This window comes from Salvelinus namaycush, chromosome 12 (genome assembly GCF_016432855.1).
Source record: "Salvelinus namaycush isolate Seneca chromosome 12, SaNama_1.0, whole genome shotgun sequence".
NCBI classification, from domain to species: Eukaryota; Metazoa; Chordata; class Actinopteri; order Salmoniformes; family Salmonidae; genus Salvelinus; species Salvelinus namaycush.
Genome location: NC_052318.1, coordinates 45483991 through 45506201, shown reverse-complemented (window position 1 = coordinate 45506201; position 22211 = coordinate 45483991). Strand labels below are relative to the sequence as shown.

Below are 22211 nucleotides of genomic sequence, written 5' to 3'. Positions count from 1 at the left end.
AGTGCCCGAGTTCAACTGTCCTCATGTACTGTTTTTGTTAGTTGCGTTTAGCCTAAGCTTGCCCATAATCTCCCTATCTTTTGTCTTTAACAGTTACTCCTGACAATACTTAGTGGTACTCCTTGAATCTTTGGTACAACAGCTTACAGGCCCCTCAAAAGGTTTAAACAGGAGCATTTGGTTCTGAAGATCTCATCCATGTCCTCCACCCACAATATGACAAGCGGATACATTTAGTTATAGATACACTTGAGTTTATTTAATTGACCTTTTTATTTATTCCTTGTATGTTTCCGTCTTTTACGCTTTAATGACAAAACAGAAAAGTCTTCAATCTTTAAACAAAAATAAGTAAGATGACTGCTTTAAGCACATTGGGACAAAGGTGTATCTGCAGTGCAAAGTATATATAGTACATGTACCATATAAAAATACTTGCTTAACAACCACAAGCTTTGATGCAGACAAGTCTGCAAATAGTCTAGATTTCTGTAGTATTTATTTCAATGACAACCCATGCTATGCACACATTCACAAGTATTCGGGCGTGCGCACACAACAGTAACTCACTAAATGAATGTAGTAAGTAAGTCTTTAGCAAAAACAGGTCCAATTACCACAACATTTCTGTAAATAAGATAATCAATTGATATTACTTTCGCAAAACTGACTTAACTCCGTTTTTTTTTTTATGCACTTGGAGTAACACCACCGAAGGAAATAATATCAATGACCACTGAAATTTGCTTCACATAACACTGCTAGAAAAAAAATAAGTACAACACAGCCACAAGAACAGCTGGAGTTAACCTTGCCGATCCACTGAAAGAAGACAAATATAAAAATGTGCCAAAGCATATGAACGAGGAAATACATCTCAAAAAAGGCAAACTAGTTATTTCGTTGCTTGAACCCACGGCAAGCATTAAAATCTATGGCCTCAATCCATGTAACAACTCTCCTTAGTCATGTAACAATAATCCTTAATCATTGGCTTTCTGTCCAGTGTCCATTGTAGACCGCTCAGCAAGGTTATTATAGGAAACAAAAACTGAAATTAAAAAAACTTTCGTAGACTGAAATAAAATAATTAACAAACCCATTTGAAAAACTAAAACTATCTTTGACTCAAATGTACTAAAATAAAAATCATCAAATGTTCAGTTTGAGTTTTTTTTAATCTTCTAAACTTTGGACAACAATCAAATTAGTGTTTTCAAGCTTCTGAACTTGGCAGGTGAGTTAGTGAGGTTTCAAATAGGCATAGCTTGTTTATCACGAACTACCAAGGAATAAATCTGGTACTTTCTGTCCCTAACACGAAAACAGAAAATAAATAATATCAAACTAAATAAAAACTAGTAAATCAGGTCTGAAAACTAACTGAACTTCAAACAAAAATCAAAAAACTAATAAAAATACACAATATAAAAACACAAAACTATAATAACCTTGGTGCCCAGGAACCTCAGAGTGAGTGACCATGTCTGGCTTGGTTTCTATGTGGCGATCTTGTTGTAGCCAAACAGCCCCACTGGCAGGTACTTCACATGGGTGGGCCACTGGGCAGCCAGCTGGAAGAACTTCACATCAGTCCACTCCACGCCGTCCACAGACACTGAAAAATATCCAATAGTTTCATGACTCCCATCTACAAACACCTCAAAATAAAACAACCATGTTGAACCTGACTGAATCGAGTTCAGTCCCACTGGGCACAAACTGGTTGAATCAACATTGTTTCAAATTCATTTGTCAACGTATTGTGACGTGGAATCTACGTGGGAAAATACATTGGATTTGAAAAACTGTTGTTTTGAGGGAGAAATTTCAACTACAAGATTATGTCATCAATGATACTATTTAGGTCTACAGTATATCTAGTATTTCCAAAGTCAACAGCTATTGTTTCAATTCAACCCAGGGTTCAACTTAAAATAGACAATACATATAGGTCTAGGGCTTCAAGCTTTAGTTGATTTCAAATTGAATCTTCAAGTTGTCTACAAATTAATAAGTGAGCTTCACGTCTCCATCTCAACCAAAAATCTAAGTTAAAGAATAGGACTAAATCAAATCAAACTTTATTTAAAGTGCATTTAAAATTTGATTTGATTTAGTCCTATTCTTTAACTTAGATTTTTGATTCAGATGGAGACATGAATTCAACATATTAATGATTACTTTGTAGACAAACTGGAATTAAAGCCGGATTAAATCAGTGGCACAAAATATACATCTCCTTCAAATGTTGATATTTGGTTGTGTCGACAACTAAAACACAATTCAATAACACTTTTACAACAGAGTAAAAAACCCATCTTAGAAACTAACGTAACAGTATTTATTCAACCTTAAAATCCATGGCCACATTGAGGTTATTGTAACTATAAATGTATTCTGTAATCGTAGAAAGCGTGCATGGTCAAGATAGCATGCAAAGGTCGCAGGTCGGTGGAGATCTTCACAATTGCTTTTATACATCTGCACAGCATCTCTTAATAGCATTGATTACTTGCACTATGTGCAATCCAGGTTATTTGGTTGTGCTATTAGATGAAGCACAGTGAAGAATAAAGTGAAGAATAAATAAATATCTGACATTGTATTCCCATTTGTGCTTTTAGATTGATAATAACACATTGATAGTGATAACACATCGATAGTGATAACACATTGATCGTGATAACACATTGATAGTGATAACACATTTGGGAATTCAACAAACTTCTAGCTGTCTTTTTTTGAGTGCGTGAATAAAAAGGTTGAAATCTCATTGATCAACAGCTCGACCAAATATGACCCACATGTCCACGTTGAAATGACCTGGTGTGCCCGGTGGGGTGTACCTTTTAGGCTGGTCTGCTGCTGCTTGGTAGAACAGATGAGTCTGGTGATGCCCTCAACCACCTGGCTTTTAGAGTCTACATCCCTCTCTTTGGGCTTCTTCCCCAGGAATATGGTGGAGACTGTGGATACGGAGGAGATGAGCACACAGAGGAGGGTTCAAACCAAAACACTTAACAGCACGCATCCATTGCGTACTTCTCCTTCCAGTTAGTACATTTACTTAGTTATTACAATCTCTACCCCAAATTAGTTGATTGACAAACTGCATGTGCTGGACAGTCCACTATCTTCCCACCCTCCTCCTCACCTTTCTTGTTCTTCTCCTTAGTGACCACAGTCATAGCCATGGTGTTGGCCTGGGGCTGGTTCTCAGTGGAGCCCCCTCCTGGCAGCCTGCTGACCTGCAGGGAACGGAAGGCACTCTTCAGGGTGTTCTTGGAGCCCTTGTCACACCGCTCCCCATCCTTCTTCCGCTCTGAGCATGTCGCTACCCAATAATCCACCGTCAGCCCAATGGTGTCCACCGCATGGGACATATTAGGGCTCCTGGGAGAGAGAGAGAGAGAGAGAGAGAGAGAGAGAGAGAGCGGTAGAGAGTGTGGCAGACAGTGTACGAAAAACAACTATTGCTCAACAATGTACACAAAAACGTGTTTAACTGCAGGGATGGGAATTCACTTCTCATGTTAGACTGTTGTACACTGTGGTTGTCTTACCCCAGACCGCTACTCAGGGAGGGAGACGGAGGTGGGGTGACAGCCTCTCTGGTCATCCCTGTGGGAGAGCCATGGGCGGGTGGGGAGGTGGAGGGAACAGCCAAGCTAACACTAACAGCCTCCTCAGAGTCTCCACCTGTAGGCCCAAATCAACACGGTCCTTAACACTGCTCAGGGACAGACTGGAGAGAGAAAGGGAAACATTAACAGACAATAGGTACTCCAGAAATATGAACCCACCTGAATACGCCGGATTCGGTTCAATCAACCCTACTTTCACCACCTGTTTCACACACAGGGGTCAGTTAATCAGTATCAGCGTTACACTCCAGGGTTGTACTTGGGAATAGTTTGGATATCCCTCGTCGGTTTGCATTGAAGCAATAATTATGATAGAGGCATTATTTGCCAAATTGACTGCCTCAACATTAGTATTGATGAAAACCATCAGTACTGATTTACTTACCCCAACAAAGGGAACAAACTTCTGGTAAGAGTCCTCGTCATATCTGGTAAGGTGGAAATAATGAGTGGCCAATCAAATATTTGTCTTCCTAAAACGTACCTGATTAACGTCATATAAACTGAGTGTACAAAACATTAAGAACACATGAAGAGCCCCCCCCCCGCAGAACAGCCTCAATTCGTCAGGACATGGACTCTACAAGGTGTCAAAAGCGTTCCACAGGGATGCTGGCCCATGTTGACTCCACTGCCGCCCACAGTTGTGTCAAGTTGGATGGATGTCCTTTGGGTGGTGGACCATTCTTGATACACACAGGAAAATATTGAGTATGAAAAACCCAGCAGTGTTGCAATTCTTGACACAAACCAGTGCGCCTGGTACCTACTACCATACCCCGTTCAAAGGCACTTCAATCTTTTGTCTTGTCCATTCACCATCTGAATGGCACAAACACACAATCCATCTCTCAAGGCTTAAAAATCCTTCTTCAACCTGTCTCTTCCCCTTCATCTACGCTGATTGAAGTGGTTTTAACAAGTGACATCAATAAGGGATCATAGCTTTCTGTCGTGTCCTTAATGTTTTGTACACGCAGTTTAAATTAGCCACGCAGGCCACTCCACTCACGTCTTGTACTTGCAGGTGAGCATGGCCTCAGCGATAGGCAACTGGTGTGTGACAGAGACGCTGCTGATGTACTGGCTGATCCTTCCAGCCACGTCCACGCCGTCTGCAGCTGGAGCCGCTGGGAGGGAAGGGGAACAGACAGTAAGCCTGAGCCAATCTGTAGGGAGCGCAAGGCTGACCGGATCTGAACTGACTAACCCCCTAACTAAAGAAGATATGGGGCAGCTTGCAGAGAGAGCGTCTTCCAGTCAAATACCATTAATATGCTGATCAAGGCAGATTAAGTTCCCAAAGACACACGCTCGAATGCTTCCAGCTCAGTGGAACTGTTTGTAAAATAAAGCATATTGTTTTATAAACTGAAATGAAATAGTCTTTCAGTCTGTGTTGCCGCTAACAGCACAAACGAATAGCACACTCGTAAATGTAAATGGAAATGTTTGTGCTTAGCGCAAACGGTAGGTAGGTCGATGTGACGAGAGAGAGAGAAGAGAGAAGAGAGAAGAGACAGAGACAGAGACAGAGACAGAGACAGAGAGAGAGAGAGAGAGAGAGAGAGAGAGAGAGAGAGAGAGAGAGAGAGAGAGAGAGAGAGAGAGAGAGAGACAGAGAGAGAGAGAGAAGTGTGGTGTTTACTAGAGTGAGGGGGCTCCAGGCGACTGAACAGGTCTCTCCAGGCATTGTCCAGGAACACAGAGCTGTAGCGAGGGTCCAGGGAGGCCAGGTGCTTAGCGACGGGGTGACAGCCTGGAGGCAGAGTAGAGGCAGCCACAATGAGTCACACACCCAACCCACTCAGTACTGCAGCTCTGAGCAGAGCAGCTGAAAGCTGTACCGTACTGCGCTTCAGCTATATGTGACATAATGACTGGAGCAACTCACTGTCAGGAGGAGGTATCAGAACACGAGAGTGGGTGTTTTGGTCTTTGTTTATGCTTCAGCTGAAGAGGCTTATATATATATATATATATAAGCGTTACATAACCATGCTAGATATGTACTCTACTATCCCACTGGGCACAAACTGGTTGAATCAAGGTTGTTTCCACGTAATTTGTCAACATACTGTAATGTGGAATCTACGTGATTTTTTGGTTGAGATGGAGACGTGAATACAACGTATCAATTATTAATTTGTAGACAAACTGGAATTAAAGCCAGACTAAGTCAGTGGCACAGATGGAACTGTCCAAGCAGAAGATTGATCTCTTTCAAATGTTGATATTGGGTTGCGTTGACAACCAAACACAATTCAATAGGACTTTTGTTATCCAGTAAATAGCCTATCTTACAAACGAATGTAACGTTCAACCTTAAAATGAGTAACACATCCATGGCCTCATTTTGAGATGACTGTAAATATAAATGTCTTCTTATGTAATCATATAATAATATAATGCTCAAGATGGCATGCATATAGGTCGTCGCAGGTCTGTGGATATGTTCATAATTGCTGTAACAATCTGCGCAGAATCTCAAACGGCCTTGATCACTTGCACCATGTACTTTTAACGTAATCTCAACTGCAATCCAGGTCATTTGGATGTACTATTAGATGAAGCACAGTGGTAACACATTCATCTCCTGTATAAACAAACAAAATATCTGACATTGTATTCCCATTTGAACTTTGCTGTGCTTTTAAAAATGGTTGAAAGCGAAGTGAAGGACCTTTGGGTGACAACTAAACAAAAACAACAACAAAAAAATATCGAAAAATGGTTTTTTCATTGGAATGTGGTTGTGCTTTTAGATGGTTGAAATCAAAGTGATAACGCGTTGGAAATTGAACTAACTTTCGGATGTCTTTTTGAGTCGGTGAATATAGGTTGTAATCTCATTGATCAACATCTCAACCAAAGATTACCCAATTATCCACGTTGAAATGACATGGTGTGCCCAGTGGGATACATCTTACAGCAGTCACATTGTATAATACTGATCTTTTAGACCCAAGCACTGTGTTAAATGGTATATATATATATATATATATATATATATATATATATATATATATATATATATATATTACTGCTCTGAACCGGTCTCTCTCTCACCCAGGGGGACCACCAGGAAGCGGATTAGGCTGAGCCAATCAGATGTTTTGTTGGCCAGCTGAGTGACAAAGAAATGCAGGATGGCCCCCAGGTAGCTCTGTCCCCCTGCCACCACCACCTTGACCGGCGGCGGCGTGGACGAGTTACAGTTACAGCTGCGGGGAGAGGAGGACAGTTTAGTGGAGCACAATATAAAGAGGCTCATCATAGGTCACCTTAATTACCACACCATACATTGAACCAGCGAGTATTTGATTCATTGGCTACTCACAACTTTTGGATGCGCGTGAGGAGGGTGGTGAGGACAGCCTGAATCTCCACCCCACAGCAGGTACACACTAACGGCTGCTTTTGGGCCAGCAGCACCTCGGACACATACTGCACACACGTTTACCAGAGGCCACAAACACATAGACACAGATGAACACACGTACGCAATGTAAATATGTCCACAGGGGAGTGGAGGAGTGAGATAATGGAGGTGAAGATAGAAGTGAAGAATACCTGTCCCTGCCAATCACTGGTGTTGACCAGGACCAGGCTGTCTGGGAGGGCAGTGTCTGAGGAGAAGATCTGATTCAGCTGGTCATACACAGCCTTCCTGGGCACCTGCCAACACACACACGCGTGCGCGCGCGTCAGACACAAAGTCAAATACTGGGCATAGTCAAATACATTGTCAAATACTGGGCACACACACACGCGCTTCAATGAAATCGATCAACACAACAGGACAGTGCTGTGCCTGTATGCAGCTGTAAGCAAGAAGTCAATTGCGAATCTCAACTTACTGCTGAGAGTAAGAATCTCAGAATACACAAGGTGAAACTTCAATATTTGGTAGTACTTGATAGTAGTTTTCCTCTTGTGACGTCAGTCACTGACAGTCAATCAATTAGCCCATGTCAGCTCACATTTTACAGATTGCTAGGTAAGTTAGTCTAGCCAGCTATATAAATGTTGTAGTATGTCATGGCTGAATTACTGACCGGGCACATCAAGGCTCGAGGCCAGTAGCCATGATCTCCTGAGGGCCCCAGGGATCTCCTGATTCTGTTAGTCAGTCTCACTCAGAGATCATATGAACCTGTCAAGTAACTGCAAAATGTGTAGAATTGCAACATTTTCTCTTCACCCCAAAGCTACATTTTTATTCACTTTAAAGCTACACATTTGCAACAGGATCACCACCACTCTGGATCACCCTCTGCAAACAAATCCTCAGCTCCATGGCGAGTATGGGTACGGACTAGCTCTGGTTAGGATGAGGGGGGGGGGTCACCTGTGGGGTGTGGCTGAGCTCCGGTGACCTTTCACTGTCAGAGCTGTTGGTGCGTTCGCTTAGTGGCTTGGACAGCGCTCGCCTCTCCTTCATTGGTGTCCCACGTCTCTGCCTGGGTGTGTGCCCGCCATCCAACCTGGAAAAAACACACACACCTACTCACTGACAGTCAGTACCCACACAGAAAATATGACTACGGCAGAAAGTGAAGGAGCGCATATGTAGCACTGGAAGGTTTTGTGTGTGTGTGGGTGTTTTAAAGTGTGTGTTAGACTGACCTGGGGGAGGGCATGGTGGTGTAGGGCATGCTGGTGTGACTCTCACTCTTGCTGCTCCTCAGTTCCCTCATTGGGGTCCTGGGTAGCTGCTCTGGGACAGAGACAGTGATGCAGGGGGTAGTGTCCAGAAACGTCTCCGGTTCAGTCAGCTCCTAAACACACCGACAGACAGCCAGACAGAAACACATCCTAACACCGCACAGGCCTCAACACACTGAAATACAGAGGCCACCAATGAGAGAGGGGAAAACAAGAGAGTGAGGGAGGGAGGAGGGGTCTCACCAGGGTGTCTGTCTCAGAGTCGTCAAAGTTGCGGGAACGAGCGCGTTTCATCTTGCCTGACGGGGGCTGCTCTCCTTGCTGAAAGTCAGACAGCAGGAAAACAGTGGTAAGAGGGAGTGCAAGGGGACATCTGGACTAAGAAGGCCAGCCACCCCCATGTACTGTACTCACTGGGCTCAGGGTGTCTCTGGGCAGACTGCACCTGCTGTTCAGACTGCCAAACTCGGTCTGCGAGCTGGACTGGGACATGCCCTCAAAGAAGGGCCTGAACGTTCAGAGAGAAGAGAGATTGCCAGAGTTCTGTTAGGTGGATGTTTGTCAGAACATACATTTCCGTTACCTACAGATAAGTCCGACTTCTCATGACCTGAGTTTGGGTTTGGGCGTGCTGAGGACGCTGTCCGTCTCCTCCATCTCTGGCCCGCTGTCATTGGGGTTGTACATCTCCAGACTGTCATAGAGCTCATCCAGGTCCTCCTCCACATCACGAATGTGCTCCTGGGACACGTGCTCCAGGCCAAAGTCCACCTCATCAGACACCTTAAACCTCTTCAACAAGGCCACAAACTTCTGCTTGATGTTGGGCTGCCGGGTTAAAGGAACACGTAGATAATCAAACTGGTTGACTAGAACAGCGGCAGCTAGTCCCAACGCCACAGAGACAGACAGACGAGTAGACTGGATGCTTACATGAGCTCTGGTGATGGAGGCTGCAGAGGTGAGTTTGTGTCTGTGCTTCTTCTTCCTCATGTCATCCTCTTCGTCAAACAGATACTGGGGGAAAAAAGAGGGAGGGTCAACTTTGTGCTCAAACCGGACAAACCCTCCATCCACTCTACTGTACGCTGGCTTAAATGCTTGTATTGAAGCAGTGTGGTATCTTTCTGAGCGTCGCTTCCCCCCCCCCCCCCTCCTACCTGGCTGTGAGCAGGGTCATCACTCCCGTCCTGCTCTGATGAATAGCTCTCCTCGTCTTCCTCCGAGTAGTTGTCAATGTCGGGGGAGCGGTCTGTCAGTTACAGGGAGCCAGATAGGAGATGTGTTATGTATGGGTGTGGGGGGATCCAGTGTGATGTAGATAGGAGATGTGTTATGTATGGGTGTGGGGGGATCCAGTGTGATGTAGATAGGAGATGTGTTATGTATGGGTGTGGGGGGATCCAGTGTGATGTAGATAGGAGATGTGTTATGTATGGGTGTGGGGGGATCCAGTGTGATGTAGATAGGAGATGTGTTATGTATGGGTGTGGGGGGATCCAGTGTGATGTAGATAGGAGATGTGTTATGTATGGGTGTGGGGGGATCCAGTGTGATGTAGATAGGAGATGTGTTATGTATGGGTGTGGGGGGATCCAGTGTGATGTAGATAGGAGATGTGTTATGTATGGGTGTGGGGGGATCCAGTGTGATGTAGATAGGAGATGTGTTATGTATGGGTGTGGGGGGATCCAGTGTGATATAGATAGGAGATGTGTTATGTATGGGTGTGGGGGGATCCAGTGTGATGTAGATAGGAGATGTGTTATGTAAGGGTGTGGGGGGATCCAGTGTGATGTAGATAGGAGATGTGTTATGTATGGGCGTGGTAGGATCCAGTGTGATGTAGATAGGAGATGTGTTATGTATGGGTGTGGGGGGGATCCAGTGTGATGTAGATAGGAGATGTGTTATGTATGGGTGTGGGGGGATCCAGTGTGATGTAGATAGGAGATGTGTTATGTATGGGTGTGGAGGGATCCAGTGTGATGTGAAAACCATTTCAACCTATTTCAACCTAAGACGAACATGGATGATTGTATTTACCGACCATGGTGTGGCACATACATATTGAACTGTTCAATACACTGACATTCTGGATACTTAGACAATCCCATATAAGCACATTGCCGAATATAAATAAAAATTAACTTTCTGATTCCTTGTTCATGGCCTTATCTCCCTCGAGCCTGTCCCCTTGTCTTTCACTCTGTGTCTCCCTTACCAGACATCTTGGCCTTGGACATCTCGTGGTCGATGGGCTGGCTGGAGAGCGAGTAGACCCTCATCTCAGCCACAGGCACAGCCGTGTCCTTCACCGTGGTGTGGAGACCCAACACACGGGCTCCCTCACTGGGGTGCTGCATCACCTGGGGAGGGGAGAGGAAAGGGGGGTCAGGGAGAGAAAGAGAGATTGGGGGGAGGGGGGGGGTGACAATTGCAAGAGAGAGAGAGAGAGAGAGGGAAAGGACAGGAGACGAAAGAGTGACAGGAGTACAGATGCTGGATGGCGTGTTATACAAACAAAAGCCCGAATGATCGTAATCATGCCAGTTAACAGCTGCGCTGAGATGTTGCCCTCTTGCCTCTGCCATGTTGATGAGGCCCAGTGCCAGGGTCTTATAGCCCAGGATGGTGCGGTTCTTGTACCTCTTCCTCCTCTGCAGCATGATCTGCAGTCTGTTGGCATCTCGCTTCAGAAAATGTGGATACTGGAGGAAGTAAAGATGAGAGATGGCGAGGTTGACAGAATCAGACATGCACTTAAATCATGCACTGAAAATAGAATCTCTGGGACATTTTTTTTTTAAGTCACAATTCATTTGCATACACATAACTGTCTGTGCAAACACCCCTCGGTAACTCACTTGCAAGGAGAACGTTAGCTGAAGATCGGTCTCGGTAAGTCCAGGCGATGACAACAGGATTTCATTGGACCGTAAAATGCGCTTTGATCCCTAAGAAGATATTCCAAACACGTTACAATACATCTCCTGCATATATTAACCATGGATTACAGATAAAAAGGTTATCATAAGTCACTAGTGTATTTAAGCAGTAAGGCACAAAGGGGTGTGATATATGGCCAATATACCACGGCTAAGGGCTGTTCTTATGCACAACGCAACGCGTTTTATTGTGAAACAGACAAGAAATAAGAATAAAAAAACTGAAAACTTGAGCGTGCATAACTATTCATCCCCCCCAAAGTCAATACTTTGTAGAGCCACCTTTTGCAACAATTACAGCTGCTAGTCTCTTGGGGTATGTCTCTATAAGCTTGGCACATCTAGCCACTGGAATTTTTATCCATTATTCAAGGCAAAACTGCTCCAGCTCCATCAAGTTGGATGGGTTCTGCAATCTTTAAGTCATACCACAGATTCTAAATTGGATTGAGGACTGGGCTTTGACTAGGCCATTCCAAGACATTTAAATATTTCCCCTTAAACCACTCGAATGTTGCTTTAGCAGTATGCTTAGGGTCATTGTCCTGCTGGAAGGTGAACCTCCGTCCCAGTCTCAAATATCTGGAAGACTGAAAGAGGTTTCCCCTCAAGAATTTCCCTGTATTTAGCGCCATCCATCATTCCTTCAATTCTGACCAGTTTCCCAGTCCCTGCCGATGAAAAACATCCCCACAGCATGATGCTGCAACCACCATGCTTCACTGTGGGGATGGTGTTCTCAGGGTGAGGTGTTGGGTTTGTGCCAGACATAGCGTTTTCCTTGATGGCCAAAAAGCTAAATATTTGTCTCATCTGACCAGAGTACCTTCTACCATATGTTTGGGGAGTCTCCCACATGCCTTTTGGCAAACACTACACTTGTTTGCTTATTTTTTTCTTTAAGCAATGGCTTTTTTCTGGCCACTCCGTAAAGCCCAGCTCTGTGGAGTGTACGGCTTAAAGTGGTCCTATGGACAGATACTCCAATCTCCGCTGTGGAGCTTTACAGCTCCTTCAGGGTTATCTTTGGTCTCTTTGTTGCCTCTCTGATTAATGCCCTCCTTGCCTGGTCTGTGAGTTTTGGTGGGCGGCCCTCTCTTGGCAGGTTTGTTGTGGTGTCATATTATTTCCATTTTTTAATAATGGATTTAATGGTGCTCCGTGGGATGTTCAAAGTTTCTGATATTTTTTTATAACACAACCCTGATCTGTACTTCTCCACAACTTTGTCCCTGACCTGTTTGGAGAGCTCCTTGGTCTTCATGGTGCCGCTTGCTTGGGGGTGCCGCTTGCTTGGGGGTGCTACAGACTCTGGGGCCTTTCAGAACAGGTGTAGATATGAGATCATGTGACAGATCATGTGACACCTTAGATTGCACACAAGTGGACTTTATTTAACTAATTATGTGACTTCTGAAGGTAATTGGTTGCACCAGATCTGATTTAGGGGCTTCACAGCAAAGGGGGTGAATACATATGCACACACCATTTTCCGTTTTTTTTTTGTTGAATCTTTTTAAACAAGTTATTTTTTTCATTTTACTTCACCAATTTGGACTATTTTGTGTATGTCCATTACATTAAATCCAAATAAAAATCAATTTAAATTACAGGTTGTAATGCAAAATAGGAAAAACGCCAAAGGGGATGAATACTTTTGCAAGGCACTGTATGTACACTTTGTGGAAGGGACGGCGGTGTGTGTGAAGAGCGTCACCTGGAGTTTGACTGCGATGACAACAGAGGTTAGGTCTCTGTCCAGCTCCTGAAGCATCACCAGCTTCTTCAGAGTAACTGTGAAGAGCCTGGGTTTAAGGGGAGAAAAGGGGATATTCTAATTTCTCTGTTTCGTCTGTGAATTCAGTGAATAGGTACCAACGACATGAGAAAGTGTCAGTCTAGTCCTTGACCATGACAAATCTTTTTTAAATGTTGGCTGAGAGTGGTAGAGTATCACCCTAGATTTGTAATGCAAATTGTAAGCGGGAATCGTTCGGTGAGGTTTGCGGCCAACAGATGCACTTTAGGAATATTAGGCTCCAGACATAAATCACAGATCAATGTATTCCTACGGGCCGTTCGTGGTTCGAAGTACTTTATTTTTGGACAAAGCACAGACAGCTTGGCTGGCTGGGATTTATCTGCGTAGATGAGAGAAGGAGAAGGAGAAACTAAAAGATTGTCATTCTCTCAAGGTAGAAGCCACAATGGGCTCCAAAAGACACAATTAGGTCTACAGCCTCATTGTTGATTCTTAGCCAAACAAACTGCAGCATTGCATCTTGAATAACCTTTAATTACATTTGGGTCCTAGGTGCAGCACTCTGCGTCACGTCACAAAGATTGGGTAATAGGAGAGGGTGCCGTATCTGCTGTTCCTCCCTAATTAAATGTCACATTCACTACAAACCTTGGCCTCTCCACTCACTACACCATTAGAGAGAGAGAGACACTGGAGAGGGCTACCAGAGAACATCTGATTGGGTTAGGAGATTTATGGTTAATAATTGATATTTTCACTAAAAGCCAAATGCCAAACAGATATGGCACTATCGGCTAAATAGAAATTCACTACATTACCAAAAGTATGTTGACACCTGCCTGTCGAACATCTCATTCCAAAATCATGGGCATTATTACGGAGTGGCTCTGTGCATGCCAGTTAAGTTCGTCCACACTGATCTTGACAAACCATTTCTGTATGGACCTCGCTTTGAGCACTGGGGCATTGTCATGCTGAAACTGGAAAGGGCCTTCCCCAAACTATTGCCACAATGTTGGAAGCACAGTATCGTCTAGAATGTCATTGTATGCTGTAGCGATAAGATTTCCCTTCACTGGAACAAAGGGGCCTAGCCCGAACCATGAAAAACAGCCCCAGATCATTATTCCTCCTCCACCAATCTTTACAGTTGGCACTATGCATTGGGGCAGGTAGCGTTCTCCTGGCATCCGCCAAACACAGATTTGTCCGTCGGATTTCCAGATGGTGAAGCATGATTCATCACTCCAGATACAGCGTCTCCACTGCTCCAGAGTCCAAAGACTGCGATCTTTACACCACTCCAGCCGACGCTTGGCATTGAGCATGGTGATCTTAGTCTTGTGTGCGGCTGCTCGGACATGGAAACCCATTTCATGAAGCTCCCGACGAACAGTTCTTGTGCTGACGTTGCTTCCAGAGGCAGTTTGGAACTCGGTAGTGAGTGTTGCAACCGAGGACAGACGATTGTTTAGCGCTACGCGCTTCAGCGACCCCATTCTGTGAGCATGTGTGGCCTACCACTTCACGGCTGAGCTGTTGTTGCCCCTAGACGTTTCCACTTCACAATAACAGCACTTACAGATGAGCGGGGCAGCTCCAGCAGGGCAACATTTTTACAAACTGACTTGTCGGAAAGGTGGCGACGATGCCACGTTGAAAGTCAGGCCTTTCTACTGCCAATGTTTGTCTATGGAGATTGCATGGATGTGTGCTCGATTTTATACACCCGTCAGCAATGGGTATGGCTGAAATAGCCGAATCCACTAATTTGAAGGGGTGTACACTATACAGTGTATTCAGAAAGTGTTCAGACCCCTTGAGTTTTTCCACATTTTGTTACGTTACAGCCTTATTCTAAAATTGATTGAATATTTATTTTCCTTCATCAATCTACACACAATACCCCATAATGAGAATGCAAAAACAGGTTTTTGGAAATGTATTAAAAATAAAAAACATGAATACCTTATTTACATAAATATGAGACTCGAAATTGAGCTCAGGTGCATCCTTTTTCCATTGATCATCCTTGAGACGTGTCTACAACTTCATTGGAGTCTACCTGTGGTCAATCAAATTGATTGGACATGATTTGGAAAGACACACACCTGTCTATATAAGGTCCCACAGTTTACAGTGCATGTCAGAGAAAAAACCAAGCCATGAATACAAAGGAATTGTCTGTAAAGCTCCAACACAGGATTGTGTCGAGGCACAGATCTGGGGAAGGGTACCAAAACATTTCTGCAGCATTGAAGGTCCCCAAGAACACAGTGGCCTGCATCATTCTTAAATGGAAGAAGTTTGGAACCACCAAGACTCTTTCTAGAGCTGGTTGCCTGGCCAAACTGAGCAATCAGGGGAGAAGGGCCTTGGTCAGGGAGGTGAGCAAGAACCCGATGGTCACTCTGACAGAGCTCCAGAGTTCCTCTGTGGCGATTTGAGAACCTTCCAGAAGGACAATCTCTGCAGCACTCCACCAATCAGGCCTTTATGGTAGAGTGGCCAGACAGAAGCCACTCCTCAGTAAAAGGCACAAGACAGCCCGCTTGGAGTTTTCCAAAAGGCACCTAAAGGACTCTCAGACCATGAGAAACAATATTCTCTGGTCTGATGAAACCAAGATAGAACTTTTTGGCCTCAATGCCAAGTGTCACATCTGGAGGAAACCTGGTACCATCCCTAAGATGAAGCATGGTGGTGGCAGCATCATGCTGTGGGGGTGTTTTTCAGCAGCAGGACCGGGAGACTAGTCTGGATCGAGGGAAAGATGAGCGGAGCAAAGTACAGAGAGATCCTTGATGAAAACCTGCTCCAGAGCGCTCAGGACCTCAGACTGGGGGAAAAGGTTTGCCTTCCAACAGGACAACGACCCTTATCACACAACCAAGACAATGCAGGAGTGGCTTCGGGACAAGTCTCTGAATGTCCTTGAGTAGCACAGCCAGAGCCCGGACTTGAACCCGATCGAACATTTCTGGAGAGACCTGAAAAATGCTGTGCACCGACGCTCCCCATCTAACCTAACAGAGCTTGAGAGGATCTGCAGAGAAGAATGGGAGAAACTCCCCAAATATAGGTGTGCCAAGCTTGTAGCATCATACCCAAGAAGACTCAGGGTTGTAATTGCTGCCAAAGGTGCTTCAACAAAGTACTGAATAACGGGTCTGAATACCTATGTATATGTCATATTTCAGTAAAGAAGTTTTATACATTTGCAAAAATGTATAAAAACCTGTTTTTGCTTTTTCTTTATGGAGTATTGTGTGTAGATTGATGAGGGGAAAAAACAATTAATGTAACAAAATGTGGAAAAAGTCAACGGGTCTGAATAGTTTCCGAATGCACTGCATATAAACAGTTGAAGTCGGAAGTTAACATACACCTTAGCCAAATACATTTAAACTCAATTTTTCACAATTCCTGACATTTAATCAGAGTAAAAATTCCCTGTCTTAGGTCAGTTAGGATCACCACTTTATTTTAAGAATGTGAAATGTCAGAATAATAGTAGAGAATGTTCTATTTCTTTCATCACATTCCCAGTGGGTCAGAAGTTCACATAGACTCAATTAGTATTTGGTAGCATTGCCTTTAAATTGTTTAACTTGGGTCAAGCATTTTGTGTAGCCTTCCACAAGCTTAATTTAATTTTGGCCCATTCCTCCTGACAGAGCTGGTGTAACTCAGTCAGGTTTGTAGGCCTCATTGCTCGCACATGCTTTTTCAGTTCTGCCCACAAATGTTCGATAGGATTGAGGTCAGGGCTTTGTGATGGCCACTCCAATACTTTGACTTTGTTGTCCTTACGCCATTTTGCCACAACTTTGGAAGTATGCTTGGGGTCATTGTCCATTTGGAATACCCATTTGCGACCAAGCTTTAACTTCCTGACTGATGTCTTGAAATGTTGCTTCAATATTTCCACATAATTTTCCTCTTCATGATGCCATCTATTTTGTGAAGTGCACCAGTCCCTCCTGCAGCAAAGCACCCCCACCCCCGTGCTTCAAGGTTGGGATGGTGTTCTTCGGCTTGCAAGTCTCCCCATTTTTCCTCCAAACATAACGATGGTCATTACAGTTCCATTTTTGTTTCATCAGACCAGTGGACATTTCTCCAAAAAGTACGATCTTTGTCCCCATGTGCAGTTGCAAACCTTGGTCTGGCTTTTTTATGGCGGTTTTGGAGCAGTGGCTTCTTCCTTGCTGAGCGGCCTTTCAGGTTATGTCGATATAGGACTCGTTTTACTGTGGACATAGATACTTTTGTACCTGTTTCCCCCAGCATCTTCACAAGGTCCTTTGCTGTTGTTCTGGGATTGATTTGCACTTTTTGCACCAAAGTACGTTCATCTCTAGGACACAGAACGCGTCTCCTTCCTGAGCGGTATGACAGCTGCGTGGTCCCATGGTGTTTATACTTGCGTACTATTGTTTGTATAGATGAAAGTGGTATCTTCAGGTGTTTGGAAATTGCTCCCAAGGAACCAGACTTGTGGAGGTTTTTTTTCTGAGGTCTTGGCTGATTTATTTTTTATTTTCCCATGATGTCAAGCAAAAAGGCACTGAGTTTGAAGGTAGGCCTTGAAATACATCCAATTGACATCCAAGGTACACCTTGGATTTTTTTGTCAACATACTATTTTCAGAGCTCACCATAGTGTGTGGACCACTTTAAGAGGAACAAATCATTTTCAACCAGCTCTTCTTCAAATCCACCCACGTCCTCTCTCCATTTTCCCTGCCAGAGAGAGCACCCCCGCAAGCAGCCTTTACCTTATACAGGGGTCCTTCTAGAATCCACACGCAACCTCACTCCTGCCCCCTCTTTTCTATTGCTAGCCTACATCGAACACCTACCAATTCAGAGTTAGACAAAGAAGCAGTATCAAAAACATTTTAGAATATTATTCAAATTTAACATTGTTAGTAATAATGGAGGAGTATTCCCTGATTAGCAACGGTCCGTAGGCGTATGTATATCGGCATAAAAGTGTTAGCCAATTTCTTGCTTCGAAGTATATACTGTGCTGGACAATTATTTATTCTGACAGCATGTTGTTTTCCTGTGGGGTTTAGGAGCAGCTGTCTATGGCACCCTGTCTGTGTCCCCAACTGCTCAGTGATATGTTGATTTGGAGGCTTTACATCCTGGTCAGTCATGATCTTGCACTTCATGATGCTCCTTTTTCATAACCATGGTCCTCCAAATTTAGTTTTTCATTGTAGAGTTGAATGAGCTCTTCCTTTTAAAATGGGAATCTTATTGTTTGAACTGCATATTGCCCCTTTAAAGACACTCCCTAACCTTCACTACCATCAGCAATAATCTATCACTGCAGGCTAAATGTATCTATGTGAATAGCACACTGTAACTTAATAACTGACAATTCATTTACAGTTGCAATCACCTGACCTGATGGTCAAAACAAAAACTGCTGTCATATTTACAGTAACTTGCAGCAGTGCAAAATGTGTATTATTCAAAGGCAAATACAGAAGTATGCTATTTACTTCAACTTTAATCATATTAATGTTATTTTCAGTAACTCGTACAATTTTTACAACTTTGATTCAACCCGCCTACATAACTTCTCGAGGGAAAAACAGGTGACTTCTTCCCACTGATTCAATATCATTCCTAAGCCTACATCCGACCACAGAAGCCGATAACCTATACGTGATCTGATCCAGACTGGAAACCTCGACTGTCAGAACCAGCCATGGGAGTTTAGGCGGCCATACCTGGGCACACAGCTTGGAGATGAGCGATCAATTTCCCAGGTCGCATATAGGTTCATCTGAACCGGACGGTTCGGGACGATCGTGACGGTCTTGTACGGCTGCATATGTGGAGATGGTGTGCCCCCAGTCCGTGGGAGACCCCCTCTCTCCGACATACTGGAGGTGTTTTGGATGTGGAAGAAAATACCTTCTGTCATTCAGCTTCCTGACTTGTGCTTCCTGATATGTTCATCATACCCCGAAGCTTCAAATTGCGCTTTCATATCCACATAATTCCATGCCTTCTTGCTTGCATTTCATGATTTTCTGTTCTGCAGTCCACAGTTGATGTGATATGCTCACAAGTGCGATGTTTTTATTAGCAGGAAGCGGAACTTGCCCTCTAGGGAGCACAAGAGAATAGCTACGCCTCTCGTTAAAGACGCACTCTTTACTAGTACAATCTCTCAACAATAATAATGTCAGAGCGTCACAGCAGGTGCATACGGTATGTTGTGTGCGTGCTCGCTCGCTCTCTCCCTCTCGCTCTCTGTCCCACCCACACACAGTGATTGAGTGCTATTATTGTAACGCGAGCCTCTCAGAGCTGCCAACCACACTATAGGGAGAGGAGGCATGGTACCAGCAGAGTGGTCCCTTGGAGCATCAGGGTATCCTACTCATTATTACACTGAACAAAAAATACAAAGGCAACATGCAACAATTTCAAAGATTTTACTGAGTTACAGTTCATATAAGGAAATAAGTCGATTGAAACACATTCATTAGGCCCTAATCTATGGGTTTGACATGACTGGGAATACAGATATGCATCTGTTGGTCACAGATACCTTAAAAAAAAGGTAGAGGTGTGGATCAGAAAACCAGTCAGTATCTGCTGTGACCACCATTCGCCTCATGCAGCGCCACCTATCTCCTTTGTGTAGAGTTGATCAGGCTGTTGATTGTGGGCTGTGGGATGTTGTCACACTCCTCTTCAATGGCTGTGCGGAGTTGCTGGATATAGGTGGAAACTGGAACACGTTGTCATACGTGTCGATCCAGAGCATCCCAAACATGCTCAATGGGTGACATGTCTGGTAAGTATGTTGAAGAACTGGGAAATTTTCAGCTTCTAGGAATCGTGTACAGATCCTTGCGACATGGGGCTGTGCATTATCATGCTGAAACATGAGGTGATGGCGGCAGACGAATGGCACTACAATGGGCCTCAGGATCTCGTCATGGTATCTCTGTGCATGTAAATTGCCATTGATAAAATGCAATTGTGTTCATTGTCCGTACCTTATGCGTGCCCATACCATAACCAAACCGCCACCATGGGGCACTCTGTACATAACAGCAAACCGCTCGCCCACACGACGCCATACACGTGGTCTATGGTTGTGAGGCCGGATGGACTGGGGAGCCTGGCCAAACCAAGTTTGTCCCCACAAAAGGGCTTTATTACAGACAGAAATACTCCTCAGTTTCATCAGCTGTCCGGGTGACTGGTCTCAGACGATCCTGCAGGTGAAGAAGCCAGATGTGGAGGTCCTGGGCTGGCTTGGTTACACATGGTCTGCGGTTGTGAGGCCGGTTGGACATACCAAATTCTCTAAAACGACGTAGGAGGCAGCTTACGGTAGAGAAATTAACATTAAATTCTCTGGCAACAGCTCTGGTTGACATTTCTGCATTCAGCATGCTAATTGCACGCTCCCTAAAAACCTGAGACAACTGTGGCATTGTGTTGTGTGACAAAACTGCACATTTTAGAGTGGCCTTTTATTGTCCCCAGTACAAGGTGCACCTGTGTAATGATCATGCTGTTTAATCAGCTTCTTGATATGCCACACCTGTCAGGTGGCTGGATTATCTTGGCAAATGAGAAATGCTCAGTAACAGGGATGTAAATACATTGGTGCACAAAATTTAAGAGAAATATGTTTTCTGTGCGTTTGGAACATTTCTTGGATCTTTTATTTTAGCTCATTAAACATGGGACACTTTACATGTTGCGTTTATATTTTTGTTCAGTGTATATCTCTTGCAATGCTCAAAATGACAGTAGATGTCTTATTACCTAGAGCTGCTATTGAGTTACATGCCATTTGTTCTACTTTGTTACCATTGTGCTCTGGGGTTACATTGTGCAACCTGAGACCGGGAGATGCAAGATAACACACCTGCAGACAATATTCCCATGTTGCATTTACATTTTTGTTCAGTGTAGTTGTATACTCTGACCTTAAAGGGAAATTTCAAAATTGCTCTACGTCATATTCATGGTAGATGCAAGATAACACACCTGCATACAATATTAACTGGAATGACAAACCTGTTGACTCTGGTTCCTGCAGCTATTTTTTAACTCGAACGTGTAATGGATAAGGTATATGTTATGGTCTAGAAAGAGATATCTAAATAGATGGTAAAGTAATTGTTAGTTTGACAGGCTGGCTCGAGAGTAAAAAACGAGTGTTGATTAAAAAAAAGTCACCTTGTCAGAGAGTGATTTACACGGTTATCAAAACATCACGTCAGGGTACGCCTACACGAAACACAGCCCTTATTTTAAGTGTTTCTAAACTCCTCTATGGGAAAAACGATTAGAACCATTTCCCTGTTTAACCGCTAGATTTAATGGGTATTATGACTCATACAGTGGTACTTTATAGGCTACCTTGAAAATCAGACATTTCCTCTTCAAGGCTATTTGGTCCTTGAAAAGTCCTTGAAGTTATGGTAGCCGATTTAGAAGTGCTAATGCTCCAATATACTGTAACATTCTGTTATTTCATTTCTATTCCATTTTTATGAGATGTAACCGCTTTCGTTTGTTTTCCTGCCTTTTCAATTGACAGGGGTTGCGCTAATTTGTCGCTTTTGTTGCGATAAAACCATGTGCAGTTATGAGCTGAAAGACAACATCGAATGTTGGCTTCAACTTGGTTTTCCATTCAAAGCGTTCCATTACAAAGGGAACCCGTTTTTTCCTCGATTTCATGTTTTAAAACATGATACAATAAATCCCCGAAATAACTCTTCATCTCAAATGGCGAGACTGACTAGCTGCAGTACCACATTGACAGACTTTATTAGGGAGTTCATACTATTTCTAATAAGGGTTAAATTGTGAAAATCGGACCTCTCTGAAATTAAAACGGATGGCCCTCCCTTTAGCAAAATATATTTTATCTAACCCCCACCCCCGAAAAAAAACAAGTGACCCAAAACAATAATTAAAACAAAGTGGATAGCTGAGAACACTACTGTCTACCCTTTAGACAGAACCTTATATATGCAGTTTTATAAATTGTTCTTCATCCTGTCAGCATTACATGGCAACGCAGCAATTTTGATATTGCACAGGGCTGTGGGCCAGAAGGTTGTGGTTTCACAGACCACCGTGGACTATCATCGTGTTTGCAGGTCCGAGAAAAAATTGCCTTTT

The 22211-nt window shown here is 43.8% G+C and overlaps 1 protein-coding gene across 1 annotated transcript; it reads right to left on the bottom strand.

Annotated features, from left to right (window-relative positions):
* Nucleotides 1–271: 271 nt before the first annotated feature.
* LOC120056639 (phosphofurin acidic cluster sorting protein 1-like) lies at nt 272–19081 on the bottom strand. The gene is made up of 23 exons (XM_039004839.1): nt 18776–19081; nt 12981–13068; nt 11183–11272; nt 10901–11026; nt 10540–10684; nt 9476–9567; nt 9249–9332; nt 8926–9143; nt 8730–8823; nt 8559–8636; nt 8277–8428; nt 7999–8134; nt 7221–7325; nt 6988–7094; nt 6717–6871; nt 5296–5406; nt 4660–4777; nt 4033–4075; nt 3807–3849; nt 3567–3702; nt 3158–3396; nt 2850–2969; nt 272–1618 (listed from the first exon to the last, which is right to left on the bottom strand). The coding sequence occupies exons 1-23, from the start codon at nt 18970–18972 to the stop codon at nt 1500–1502; spliced, it is 2796 nt and encodes a 931-aa protein (XP_038860767.1). The 5' UTR covers nt 18973–19081; the 3' UTR covers nt 272–1499.
* Between the last annotated feature and the right edge of the window lie 3130 nt (nt 19082–22211).